Source organism: Stenella coeruleoalba (assembly GCF_951394435.1).
Source record: "Stenella coeruleoalba genome assembly, chromosome: 20".
In the NCBI taxonomy this organism is placed as follows: domain Eukaryota; kingdom Metazoa; phylum Chordata; class Mammalia; order Artiodactyla; family Delphinidae; genus Stenella; species Stenella coeruleoalba.
The window spans coordinates 57,300,703-57,315,474 of NC_137166.1; the positions used below are offsets into that span (position 1 = coordinate 57,300,703).

At 44.4% G+C, this 14,772-nt stretch overlaps 1 protein-coding gene across 1 annotated transcript; it reads right to left on the reverse strand.

Annotated features, from left to right (window-relative positions):
- Positions 1-5,291: 5,291 nt before the first annotated feature.
- LOC307178501 (uncharacterized protein) lies at positions 5,292-14,218 on the reverse strand (the record flags this gene model as incomplete). The annotated part of the gene is made up of 3 exons (XM_079906693.1): positions 5,292-7,489; positions 9,011-9,137; positions 14,135-14,218. 3 exons carry the CDS (start codon positions 14,216-14,218, stop codon positions 5,904-5,906), a joined length of 1,797 nt encoding a protein of 598 aa, XP_079762819.1. The 3' UTR covers positions 5,292-5,903.
- Positions 14,219-14,772: the final 554 nt, after the last annotated feature.

Below are 14,772 nucleotides of genomic sequence, written 5' to 3' on the forward strand. Positions count from 1 at the left end.
ATTGAACCTGTGTCCCCTGCATTGGTAAGCAGATTCTTAACCACTGCACCACCAGGGAAGTCCCCTAACACTATTTATTGAAGAGACTGTCTTTCCTCCATTGTATAGTCTTGCCTCGTTTGCCACAGATTAATTGACCATAGGTGTGTGGGTTTGTCTCTGGGCTTTCTATCCTGCTCTATTGATCTATATTACTGTTTTTGGTGCCAGTACCATACTGTTTTAATGACTATAGCTTTGTAGTATAGTCCAAAGTCAGGGAGAATGATTCCTCCAACTTTGTTTTTCTTTCTCAAGGTTGCTTTGGCTATTCAGGGTCTTTTGTGTCTCCACACAAATTTTAAGATTTTTTTGTTCTAGTTCTGTAAAAAATGCCATTTTAAAATTTGATAGGTATTGTATGGAATCTGTAGATTGCCTTGGGTAGTATAGTCATTTTGACAATGTTGATTCTTCCAATCCAAAACATGGTATATCTTTCCATTTGTTTGTGTCATCATCAATTTCTTTCATCAGCATCTTATAGTTTTCAGAGTACAGGTCTTTTATCTCCTTAGGTAGGTTTATTCCTAGTTATTTTATTCTTTTTGATGTAATGGTAAATGGAATTATTTCTTGAATTTCTCTTTCTGATCTTTCATTGTTAGTGTATAAAAATGCAACAGATTTCTGTGTATTAATTTTGTAACCTGCAACTTTACCAAATTCATTGATGAGCTCGAGTAGTTTTCTGGTAGTGTCTTTAGGATTTTCTATGTATAGTATCATGTCATCTGGAAACAGTGAGAGTTTAACTTCTTTTCCCATTTGGATTCCTTTTATTTCTTTTTCTTCTCTGATTGCCATAGCTAGGACTTCCAAAACTATGTTGAATAAAAGTAGCAAGTCACTTGTCTTATTTTGTTTCCAATCTTAGAGGAAATGCTTTTAGCTTTTCACCATTGAGTACGATATTAGCTGTAGGTTTTTATGGCCTTTTTTAAGTTGAGGTATGTTCCCTCTATGCTATCAGCTATCTTCTTGCTTGTCAAAGACATGTTGACTGAAGTTTTGGAAGATGTTTCATGACCTTCAATATTCAAGAAAAGACAGGGCATAAGGGAGAGTTGGAGAGGGATATCTTTCTGGCCTTGATTGCTTTCTGACCTAGCAAGTAAAATTTATTGAGATATTTATTATTCTCTGAGATATTTTCCATTTCTTTTAAAATCTGAAACCTGTCTGTAAAGGAGAGCAAATAATCACATGCCATTTTCTGCCAAGATAGCAGGTGACCTTCTAACTGTCGAAAACTTTGTGCAAAGGGGGCATCTTACCATGGAAAAAAAGGTTTGGCATTCCATGGTCTCATCTCCTTTATGGAAACTGATTTAGCAATTCACCTGAAATTGCAGCAACAGTGAATGCACAGGGAGTTGAAATTATCTCTGAAAATTACTTACGAAATGGATATTACAAAAAGTTAATAATAATAATTATGTAGCTATGCAACAAAATTGACAAAAATTGTAGAGAAACGTATGTTACAGCCAAAAGAAAGTTAAGATCTCAGTGAAGTTGGAGTGAGAGACAGAGACGTCTGAAAAAGTCATAGAATGAAATTGCACCTGTGGCTGTGCTAGAACCTTCACCACACTCAGGTTTTTATCTCCAAACAGTGCTCCTTTTCACATTTGAAAACGTTGGACTCTAACAACTTGGAGAGATAGGGTCGAGATGACATTTTGAAGAACTTACTGGAAATGTAAAAAATAAATAGGAGAACCATAATGTCATGTGTATTTACTGCTCTAACACGTGTTCAATAAACCTCTACTCAGTTTCAGGAACAGTGGTAGGTTCATGAGACACATCTGCAATAGGGTGGCCAGTTCTGTCTATACAGGATATTTCCTATATTTAATGATTTTCGTTCCGGTTCCTATACTGATTTGTTAGGATGCCTTAAGTCTCTTGTAGTCCACTTTTTGTAATGGTTTGCAAAAAGTTGACACAGTGCAATTGTTTGATCAATATTGGAAATGATGGGCAGTCAACTATAAAACAGCATGTAATAACAGTTAAGCATGAGAGATATAAATTTTCCACTACTAGCAAAGAAGACGATAAAATAAGATTGTTATTAAGAAGAATGTGGGTGAAAAAGATTTTTAAAAATCAAAGGAGAAGTTGTAGTGGTCTTCCACACTGGACAGTATCATCTGTCCTCCAGCTCACAATGCTACTTACAGCCTGTGTCTCCATGAGGAATGTTCAGTGGACAAAGGAATCAAATAAATTGGATGAGACTACCCTGGAAACTATGAAACAAACTAAATGGAATATAGAGGGTAATTACAAGGAATTTTATAAACAAATACTACAAAACAAGGAAAAGTTAAGAAGAAGCAAATTACCAGGTAAGTATACTTAAAGAGGTATGAAACTTAGTTATAATTTCCTTCAGAAACACAACAAATGATTTTTATATAAGTATGTCCTATGCAACATTTCCTTCTTATTTCAGTGTATATGTGCATAGGGAGTTAGAAATTTTCAAAATTTACTGAGCCAGATATTGTTTACTAAATCTAGCAAGCCTACTTTTCCACGTTATATTACCTAATAACCCTCTCAAGTAATTTCTGCTACTCATCCCCTCAATGGTAAATTCTGCATGTTGGGAGGACTTTTTCTTTAAGGGAGAAAAATTCCACCAGCAGAATAACATTATAAACCTGAATTGGGATATGAGACAGCCAATTGGTCATTTTGGGCTCCTCATGCCACTTAGAAAAAAAGTGAAATGCTCTACTGCCCAGGTGATGATGATTACTATTTTTTACTAGAGGAAACTGAGTTGCTGCTCTCAATGGAATCCTGGAGCACTATGTCCGGAATCTGGGGGATTCTCCAGGGAATGTGACGGTAAATCCATGTCCAAAAATAAACCTGCAACAATACAATGAAGGCAGGATCCCTTGGAGAGTCGGAACATTCTGGTTTTGAAATTTTGGTTCATCCACCAAATTAAAAAGCAAACCAAAACAAAGAAACCTCTGCCTAGCTGAAGGTCTGGCAAAGACAAAGGTGTAGGGTGGGTGATGGACAATGAGTGAAAACTAAAATAAAGTTCAACATGTGACCAGTTAAGAAAACAAGAAATCTCACTATTTTTTTTAGGTAGGAGAGATTGACTATACAAATTGGCAACGGGTACAGCAAATATAAAATAGAACTCAAGACTGCTCTCAGGAACCTAATAAGAGTTGTTGATTTTCAGTATTTTCAGCTTTTTACTTGCTGTTAGGATGGAGTGATAACTTCCAGCTTCTTACACGCCAGGACAGAAAACGGAATTCCCTCTATCTGCTCTTATTTTCTTCATTTCTAGGGTCTTTGACTTATTTCTTAATACGAATCTAAAACTCGTATGTCTAAAATTACACAAAAATAGGCACATTTAGATATTTTAAGTATCTTCTCTTAATGCCTCAAATCTCTAAATTTTGACTGTCATGAACTTCATGAAACAGAAAGACTTAAATTCAGATACAATTATCTTAAATTTTTCATTAAGTACATTGTGCACATTGGGACTTTAAAAATACAACCAGACAGTGGCCTCTGTGATTGTTTCCTAGCTCTCACTCTAAAACTATTCTCTTTTGATTTCCTGGTCTATAATGCCTGCTGACCTTTGTAAATTTTCATTTTCTCAAGAGCCACCTGGTTTGAGGATTACATGATAAAAAGATGACAAGGAATTGTACCAGCAGACTGCCTTTTGTCTTGACGGCAACTCTTCACTGGGTCTCCAGCCTACTGGCCTACCCTGCAAATTTTAGACTTTGCTGGCTATCACAATCACATCAGCTAATTCCTTTAAAAATCTCTCTCCTTTCTCTGTCTCTACAAAAAATGCACGCACTCACACACATACACAGATGGTTCTATTTCACTGGAGATCCCAATATATCACAGAACTGAACACTTAAAATAATGAGATGATAAAGTGTATGTTAAGTGAATTTTACCACAACAAATGATTTTTAAAATTCCCTAAGAACCTTTATGACACAAAGATATAGCTTAAAGACACGACTAGAAAAAAGAAGCCAAATAAGAGAAAAATCTAGAACGATGTGTCAGTGGAAGCTTCTGTACGACGCAGATGGTTCAAAATTCTTTCTTTTATAATGAATTCATAAGAAACTGAATTTCAGTTTAAATTACTTAGTTTCAACTTCACTTCCCACTTTAAACAACTTTTTCTCATTGTCAGAAAAAAAACCACGTTTCTTACAAACAATGCAGCCCTAATACATAACAAAGCCTTCCTTATTTTTATTTAGTGTAATTCCTTTGCACACACATGAATAATACTAAAAATATATTCATGCACTCAGTGAAAACAGTCATAACAAGGAAACCTGTAGGATTCCCTTTATATGAAATTCTAGAAAATGGAAACTACAGTGTCTACCTGGAGATGGCAACTTGGGTAGGCTTGGGAGAGAGAATACAAAGTGGCTAATGGAAACTCCATTAAGTAATGGACATGTTCATTATTGTGACTTATTTTTGTTGTTGTTGTTGTTGCGGTACACGGACCTCTCACTGTTGTGGCCTCTTTCGTTGCAGAGCACAGGTTCCAGACGCGCAGGCTCAGCAGCCATGGCTCACGGACCTAGCCGCTCCGCGGCACGTGGGATCTTCCCGGACCAGGGCACGAACCCGTGTCCCCTGCATTGGCAGGCGGACTCAACCACTGCACCACCAAGGGAAGCCCTCGTGACTTTGGTGATAGTCCCATTGTGCACACAGATGTGAAAATACATTTTACAATTTTAATATGAAATTGAGTATGTCAGTACCTCAATAAAGCTGTCAATAAATATTCCATATAAAATCTGGATCTCCTCTTTCTCTAAATAGCATCATATCAGGCAAATTTGTATTGACCATCAGAATCCTTCCCCATGTCTTAGGTCAATTCTGATTCCTTCTCAAAACAGAAGAAAATGCTGACAAGTGCTTCAACATGGGGAAATTATGCTAAGCTAAATAAGCCAGTTGCAAAGAGGTGAAAACTGTATGATTATACTTGTATAAAGCATCCAGAGTAATCAAATTAATCGACCGAGTGTAAAAAAGAGGTTGCCAGGTGAGGTAGGGAAGGAGTAGAAAGAGATGTTGTTTAAGAGGCATAGTTTCATTTCTGCAAGATGAAAAAAATTCTGGAGATTAGATGTGAATTTTTAAACACACTACACCCAACAATTTAAAAGGTAGAGGGTAAACTTTGTTACATATATTTTACCACAATCAAAGAAAAAACAATAGTTCTCAGGGACAGATTAGAGCAGACGTTTTGCTAAAGTCTTTCCACATTTGCAATACTCTCTCTGGTGTGAACTTTTTGGTGCTGAATGAGGTGGGAATTTTGGCTGAACATATGCCCATATTTGCTGCACTTAGACCTTTCTCCATTGTGAAATAGATGTTTAATGGAGTTGGAGTTTCACCTGAAGACTTCCATTCACTGTACTTAGAAGGCCTTCGTCTGGTGTGAACTCGATGTCTAACGAGTGGGGAGCTGTACCAAAACAACTTTCCATGCTCACTGTACTGAGAAGGCCCACTCCAACATAACTCATGAGGTACTTCTTCAGTGTTAGGAGTAGTACATAATTTACCATAACCTCTGCACTTGTAAGGTCTTTTGTTTTTTAATTGAAGTATAGTTGATTTACAATGTTTCAGGTGTACAGCAAAGTGATTTAGTTTATATATATATTATATATATATAATTCTTTTCCAAATTCTTTTCCATTATAAGTTATTACAAGATACTGAATATAATTCCCTGTGCTATACAGTAGGCCCTTTCATAAGGCCTTTACCACTGTGAATTCTCTGCTTCATGAGGTTGGAGTTGTATCTAATGAATTCCCCACATTCACAGCACTCATATTGTCTTCAGTGTGGATTTTCTGGTGATGAACAAGGTGGGACTTCCTAATGAAGGCTTTCTGACATCTGCTGCACTCATAAGGCCTTTCTCCAGTATGGATTTTCTGATGCTCAACAAGTATATGCTTGTGGCTAAAGGCTTTCCCACACTCTCTGCACTCATAAGGCCTCTCGCCTGTGTGATTTCTCCAATGTTTAATGAGGTTGGAGTTGTATCGAAAGAATTTCCCACATTCGCTGCACTCGAAAGGCCTCTCTCCACTGTGAACTCTCTTATGTCTAATGAGTCTGCAGTGGTACCTAAATGCCTTCCCACATTCACTGCACTCGTAAGGCCTTTCTCCAGTGTGATTTTGCCAATGTTTAATGAGTTTGGACTTGGACCTAAAGTATTCCCCACACAAGCTGCACTCATAAGGCCTTTCTACAGTATGAACTCTTTGATGTCTAATGAGGGTGGATGTGTACCTAAAGAATTTCCCACATTCAGTGCACTCATAAGGCCTTTCTCCAGTGTGAACTCTCTGGTGTTTAATGAGTGTGGAATTATACCTAAAATATTTCCCACATTCATTACACTTATAAGGCCTTTCTGAAGTATGAACTCTCTGATGTCTAATGAATGTGGAGCTGTACCTGAAAAATTTCCCACATTCGCTGCACTTATAAGGTCGTTCTCCACTGTGAACTCTCCCATGCCTTACCAGTCTATAGTTGTACCTAAAGAATTTTCCACATTCTCTGCACTCATAAGGCCTTTCTCCATTGTGTTTTCTCTGATGTTTCATGAAGTTGGCATTGTACTTGAAGAATTCCCCACATTTGCTGCACTCATAAGGGCTCAATCCAGTGTGAACTCTCTGATGACTAATGAGTGTGGAGTTGTACCTAAAGCATTTCCCACATTCACTGCACTGAAAAGGCCTTTCTCCAGTATGGATTCTCTGGTGCTGAACAAGGTGAAACTTTCTAATGAAGGCCATACCACATTTGCTGCACTCATAAGGCCTTACACCAGTGTGGATTTTCTGGTGCTCAACAAGGATCTGTTTTTGACGGAAGGCTTTCCCACACTGAGTGCACCTGTAATCACTCTGCCCACTATCAAAAGCTTCCCCACACTCAGTGTCCCTGTGTGGCTTCCCCGCATTGTGAGGGGTCGGCTGCTTCAGAAGGCCTATGCTGCCTGGGAAGTCCTTTCTGTCTCTGCTGCATGTCAAGGTCCTCTCTGCCGAGTGAATGTTGCTGTTGGTAAGAAATGAAGGCTGCCCCTCATCCCTTCTGGAAAGTTTGTCTCTAATCTGCTCCTTCTGGTGCTGGAAAAGGTTTGCCCCACAAATATACAGCCCTTCATCAGGGTACATTCCGTCATGCTCAGGTAGGTGCAAATGGTCTTTGGACAGTGGGTCACACATCTCATAGGGCTGGGCCTTCTTGGTGGATGGATCTGGCTTTGGAGTCCCAACCTCTGACATCCCTACAGAAACACTTTGCTCAGAAGGTGCCTCCTCATCCTGTGCTCCATGCCAACAACCTGTAAGCAGAGAAATGCCGATGAAGTGCATGATTATTTTGGTAGAAGGGGCAGCCCCATCAGAAATGACACACCGAAGACTAAAGCCAGAGAGAGGAAGGTCTGCTGTGCAGAGATGGGCCTGCATAGCTCCCATGATGAGAGAGCCCTGACAATAGGCAAGGACTGAAGGATGAGTTACTGTCTCAGTCCATTTCGGATGCTATGACAAAATACCACAGACTGGCTGGCTTATAAAACCAGAAAGTTATTTCTCACACTTCTGGAGACTTGAACCCACAGATCAGCCTGTACTCTCCTGGGTTGCAGACTTCTCATAGTGTCCTCACATGTTGGAAGGAGCTAGGAGGCTCTGTGGGGTCCCTTTCATAAAGGCACAAATCTCATTCATGAGGGCTCTTCCCTCATGATCTAATCACCCCAAAGGCCCCATCTCCTAATACTGTCACTGCATGGGGTTTTCAACATATGGAACATGGGGGAACACAAACATTCACACCAGAGCAGGGAGGAGAGGCAGGCCTCCAAGTCAACATGGCCATGGCTACTGGTGACAGATGAGCACTGTGTCGAAGGTTGTGCCCAGACCTACAAATACTTGATGCAAAAGAAATGCTAAAGTTCAAGGACTATATAAGGATACATGCAGACCTCACGATATCTTACATATAGGTCAAATGTTGAACATTGCAAAGGGAGCAATGAAACAGAACATGTGACAAGTGAGAGTCACAAAAGTGTGGTTGGAGTGTGACAGAAGAAATAAGAGTGGGGAAGAAATGAGGTGTGGCACTGGTCCAAGCATCAATCAATAGTGAACGCAGGACAGATTCCGAGCTCTGACATCACACCATTTCCCAGGACCTCACACCAAGCCCGGGTACTTCTGAGTGTCTCCTGCCATTGATGTAGTAGTGACCACACTAGACTAGCAGGTACCCAGAGTCCTCCCCATTGCTGCAGGTGAGCATTGATGTGGCACCTGAAAGAGGTTAGTCTTACGTGAAAGACAGAAAAAGAAGGGGCCAGCACATGTAGACAGAGATCCAACACAGGGCTTTCAGCATTCTAAAATTATAAGAACTTCACAGGGGAGACTGTAGTAACAATCAGTGGTTCCCCAAATTAGTAATTAGGTTGGTGCTAAAATTCCTGGCACAGAAGGTCCTAAGAAAAGTCAGCAAGAGGGAGGGGTAAGGCCTGGCACAACAAGAGTCCAAGCATCTAGACTGAGGACCCAACCAAGAACAGGCCAAGTCTGAAGGGGTCTCAGACAAAATCTAGATTTCTGACCCCTGAGCCCTATCTTGGAAGGACTCAGAGTAGAAGAGATGGGGCTCCCTGTGGAGAAAAATGACACTGTACACACAGTCCAGCCCCGGCACCAACAACACGTATGCCAGGAAACCAGGAAAGGAAGCAGTATCCGTGGTCTCAGTGTGGGGGGTACAGAGCTGCCCCCTGGGAAAAGGGAAAGAACAGAGCACAGCTCAGGGAACTGGCTGAGCTTGTGGACCTTACCTAGGGAGGTCACAAGTGCAAAGTTCTCCGTCATCACAGCATGGTACAAGTGTCTCTGAGCTTCATCAAGGAGGCCCCACTCCTCCTGGGAGAAATACACAGCCACGTCCTCAAAGACCACACGGTCCTGCCAAAATTGGAAGAGTTTGGTTCATGGACAGCTTCTTGTTTCAACTATATTTTTGTGGATTCTGTATTTATCTATTTGCCATCCATTAATTACAGGGCTAAACTAATGCCCAAATTTGTTTACATCTCCCTTGCAATCCAGAGCCCATACTCTCAACCAACTCCTTAACTAACTCTCACGAACCAGGTCAGTATTTCCCCTGCCCTAAAGCAGCCCAGGGCCAGGTAACAGACAGCTGGGGACAGTTCCCATACCCCAGGTACACAGAATTATACAAACTAGTCACCCATAAACTTTTCATCCAATCCTCCCTGCATTTCCCTCAAAAGTCTAATAAAGGCTCTGACCTTTGGTGTCCCTTAGCTTGTGCTCACGCCTCCTGACCGAATCTGGTGCTTCTAGAGGTAGCTCTGTTACATAGTGTACCTCCTCCTCTTGGGAAATATAAGTAATAAAACTGTCTTTTAATGTCCTTGACCTCTCTGTATCACGACTCACTCGTCTCCACTAGTTAAAATCCTGTGGGTGCAATCACTGATACACTTCCCTTTCCAGGACCTTCAGCCCTCCCCCTACACATCCATCCCTGCTCATCCTCCTCCCACACGTCCCACCATGGAATATATACCAGGTCCCAGTGGCACCAGTGCCTGCTCTCTCCTTATTACCATTGATCACTGTGTCCGGCACACAGCATAAACACATGGGGGAGGGAGCAGAAAACCACCACCTAAGGTGTGGAACTGCATGCATGGCCCTACCCCTCTCCTGCCACACAGTTTCCCTGGGGTTCCCCAGGTGTTGACCCTCAGACACATTCAGACTCGTCCCTGTCCTCAAGCGCCCAGTGCCAGGGCCCAGGGCCAACCATTCACACTCCTCGTTACCTGCATCTCACTCATTGGACTGCACCTTCCTCGTGACTCTAACCCTTCCAGAGTGACAGTTCCACAGACAGCCCCAGCCCACACCATAGGCACTTCCTTCACCTCCTTATAGGGCACTCTGCACATGGAATCCAGGCAGTGAATGGAAATGCATCCAGCATTCATCTCAGCCCAGTCCTGCCCCTGAACACCAAAGTCCCCTGGGGCCAGGGCTTGCCCCAAGCCCTTCTTAGAAGGCCTCACCACCTGGCCCTGTTTTTTCCTTCCTCCCCAGCCACCCTTTTTATGTGAGACCTCATGTCCCCTTAGCCCTCTCCCTCTTCCATGTTGCACGAACTGTCCCATAAGCAGTCAGCAACTTCTCTCCTCACATGAAACCCAGGTACACCGACCTCCCCACCCACACTGTGACTGCACCCTAAGTCTAGCGACTCTCCTAGCTGATCCCATTTCCTCCCTCAACATCCATCTCATGTTCGCTCTGGCCTCAGAAGACTCTCACGCCTACATCCCGCTGTCATGCACTGACAAGAACACTCTGCTCCCTCATCTGTCTTCGTGATGCGCATCACCACCAGCCAGGTACCCAACCCACAGACTTAGTCCTGAGGCCCTTCATTCTCACTCCTTGTCCTCTAGTGGCATCACCACCATAAACTAGAAATGATGCCGCCTAAATCTTACCTTTGGCTTCATCGTAGTCCACACAGCCACTCTGTTGTGGCTGTCTCCATCCTGAATCCATCCTCTGAACTCCAGCTCTCTGTGTAAAAGTGCCCACTCAACACCTCCCCTTGGGTGTCTCTGGAACATTTGTGACGTGGACAAAAACGGACTCTCCTTATTCCACCTGCAAATTCCTCCTAAAGCTGACTTTGCCCATTTTAGTTGATGAGGCATCCATCCTTCCTAACAAGTCCAGAAACATGAAGTCATCCCCAATTCTTCCTATCAGTCCACTTTCTTGAGTCCCTCACTCTCCATTAGATAAAATATGGACAGTACAATACTGTAAATCATCTATACTTCAATTAAAAATATACTGATACATTTTAAAAAATAAATAAAACAGGGGCAGCTCTAGTTCAAAACACATTCAGAAAACAACCACTCCCTACTTCCATAGCCACCACTAGCATGTAGCCACCACCAACATTCACCTAGATGACTGCAGAAATTCCCCTCAGGTCTCCCTACCTTCACTCGCACCGTTGTCTGTCTTTTATTCTACAGCCAGAGGGAATCTGTTAAAACATGAGTCATAGCACCTTCCTCCTCTGCTTCAAACCTTCCATACCTCCCATCAACCTGAGATGAGAGAACCAGGACCTCAGGCTATCATTCAAGGCCTGATACCTGTGAACCCCTATCCCAGCTCCCCATTCCCACCAGATATAACAGAGACCTGCAGTTCTCTGAACATCCCACCTCAGTGTCACCTGCAACTGTCTGAACATTCAGAATCCTGAATGTAGTCAGGACTGTCTGCCACATCTTACCCAATCAATTGTCAGAAATGGAACTATTCTATATAACCTGGGACTAAATATAGGATCCTGGACCTGGTGAAAGCACAGGGTCTACAGAGGCAAGAGACAAAAAAGGGATAGAAGTCCTGGGACACTACCATTCCCTGAGGGCATACAGATCAGGATGATAAAACTATCAGGGTGATAATTGGGATGGGTGAGAGGTGGGACCCCTCCATTCACCTGTACAGGGTCCATAAGCATTTCTGTCACTGCCATGGGACCCTGGGGGAAGGAAGCCATGTGAAATGGGTAACAGTGGCAGGATCCTACAGCAGAGCTGGACCACCACTTCTGCCCTACCCTGGTGTAATTAGATCTCAGCCTGAGAGTCTAAGCTCAGTTCCTCACAAAACAGTATTGTCTCTTACTAGCTGAGTGACACTGGAGAAGGGTTAAACCTCCCTGAGCCTCAGGGAAAAGAAAAAGTTTATGAAGATTAAGAATGCTTCCAACCTCACAAGGGTCATATTGTTATCTAACGTAAGGAGTACATACCATGTGTCAGCTATGACTGACCATAGGAACAACGGTTTTGTATATATTTTCAGTGCAACTGAAGTGATACAGTTTTGAAAACTGGGGTCTTTATTTTTACTGCTTTTTTAAGATCTCAGAGGATGTCATATATAAAACTTTGCATTGTTAAGCAAATACCTAGAGGTAAATCAATGCCAAGCCAATTACAAATTGTTTGCATAAATTTAACTGAGTGAACAGGCTTATTTCTAATTACCTATGTGTATGTATTTAGAGGAATATTGATAAATTAGTGTTTAAATTAATTTTCATACATTCTTTTTGCGGTACGTGGGCCTCTCACTGTTGTGGCCTCTCCCGTTGCGGACGCGCAGGCTCAGCGGCCATGGCTCACGGGCCTAGCCGCTCCGCGGCATGTGGGATCTTCCCAGACCGGGGCATGAACCCGTGTCCCCTGCATCGGCAGGCAGCTTCTCAACCACTGCGTCACCAGGGAAGCCCTCATACATTCTTAAGTTAATAAGTTGTAGCAAGGGGCTGAGCAGGCAGGTCAGCTATTAGTTCATTCAGCAACCAGGCCTACCCATTAAATAATCCTCAAAAGGGAACAGTGGATCATCCCTCTTGCCCTGAGGGTTGGAGGTGAGCTGGCAGTGCCCTCGTCTAGGACCCACTGGCTGCACCACTCTGGCTCACCTTCCCCTTGCTCCATCAGGAGTGGCCCTGAGGATCAGTAGAGCCTGCAAGTGGAGAACTCACACCAGCACACACTGCAGGCTCCACAGAAGGGACGTTCCTTACCCCATCCAGGCCTCCCTTCCTACAGACACAGGCCAGAAGCCCTCCTATGTCAGGTCTGCTCTTTTCTGAAGGGAGCACCAGGGATGCCAGCACCCAGCCCTCATGTCCTCCCCTCAAACTCTCGCCCCTCCCTCACCACAGGGCCCATCTCATGTAACAATCTTAAGCCTCCCTGGTGACGCAGTGGTTGAGAATCCGTCTGCCAATGCAGGAGACACAGCTTTGAGCCCTTGTCCAGGAAGATCCCACATGCCGCGGAGCAACTAGGCCCATACGCCACAACTACTGAGCCCGCGCTCTAGAGCCTGCAAGCCACAACTACTGAGCCCACGTGATGCAACTACTGAAGCCCGTGCACCCTAGAGCCCATGCTCCGCAAGAAAAGAAGCCACTGCAATTAGAAGCCCACGCACCACGACGAAGAGTAACCCCTGCTCACCGCAACTAGAGAAAGCCCGCGTGAAGCAACAAAGACTCAATGCAGCCAAAAATAAAAACAAACAAACAAAACAATCTTAAGCCTCCCTCCTCAATCTGATCCCCAGGTCATGCCCTGGTCCAGTCCACACCCTCCATACCTTTGATATTTCCAACACTGTCCCCTTCCTCTACTTCCAGACTTTATGTTCACCTCCACATATGGTATCTCCATTTGGTGACATCTCCATCTTGATACATGTCAGGATCAACATGTCCAAATACAACTCATGATCTTCCCCCCGAACCTGCTCCTCGCGCTGACTTCCTCATCTCCCCACTTTCAGATGTTCAGGCAAAAAAATTTGGATGGTACTTCATTCCCTACTTTTGCTTACAACCGTATTTTATGCAGCAGGAAATCCCATTTACTCCAAGTTTGAGATTTTTCCAGAATCTCATCCCATCTCCCAATGTCGCACTACCTTCCTGGCCCAGCCCCTGCCATAATTCTCCTGGGGTCTATCGCGGTGGTCTCTTCAGCAATCTCCCTGCCTCCATTCGCATCCTATTCTCCCAATTTTTAACTTCTAACTCTGAACACGGTTCTCCCATCCCCAATCCCTTCACAACCTTCCATGGATTCTACCTGCTCAGGTTGCCGTTTCAGGTGAGACACCTCGTCCCCCTCTGTCCCCGACAAAAGGGACCCCAGGTTTCCCCAATGCTTCCGACTCCGTAGCACCTGCAATCCGTGCACCGGCGGCCCCGAGGGTACTCTCTCCTTCACCCCAGTCCACTGGTGGAAAAGGGACCCCTCCCAAGGCCGCCCTCTGTTCTGGACTCTGGGGCTGACCGGCAAGGAATTGAGCGGACCCACCTCCTTCCGGATTTGGGACTCGGAGGCGGGGGTCGGGCCGGGTGGGGGCTCGGGAGACGCAGCACCCACCTGAGCCGGCCTCATCAGGGCCGCCTCCGTCACCGGCAGGTGGGAAGAACGGAGCCGGGAGAGGCGGCGAGCGGGGCGGGAACTAGGGCACCGTCGTCAACTACGGGCGCAGGGGGCCTCACAGCCGCCTCTGGGCAGCGGGGCCAACTTCTCTCCTCCCGCTCTTCGCTCCGTCACCTCGGTGCCCACCAAGCGACGCCGACACCCTGAACCGGTGAACAGCCCGACAACCACCCAACCACTACCAGAGACAACGCCGGAAGTCCCGCCCCCAGGCGATGAGCACGCACGTATGCGTCCCCCCCCTAAGCTTTCATTGGCTCAGTCACCGCCGCTTCGCACCGTAGCTGCTTCTGGGTAATGTAGTTTCCGCTGCCACCACTTATGTCTAAGATCTGAGCAGAACTCTCTCCCTAAGTGGCTGGTAGTGGCTTTGAGACTCCTTCAGGGGCTCTGAGAAGCGGAGTTTCCTGTCTCCAACGGTGGGCGGGGCGTCCCCTTATCTTAAAGGGGACGCACCCAGATTTCTGGAGAGCAGTCCAGGAATACTTACAGAAAGTTTAGTGACG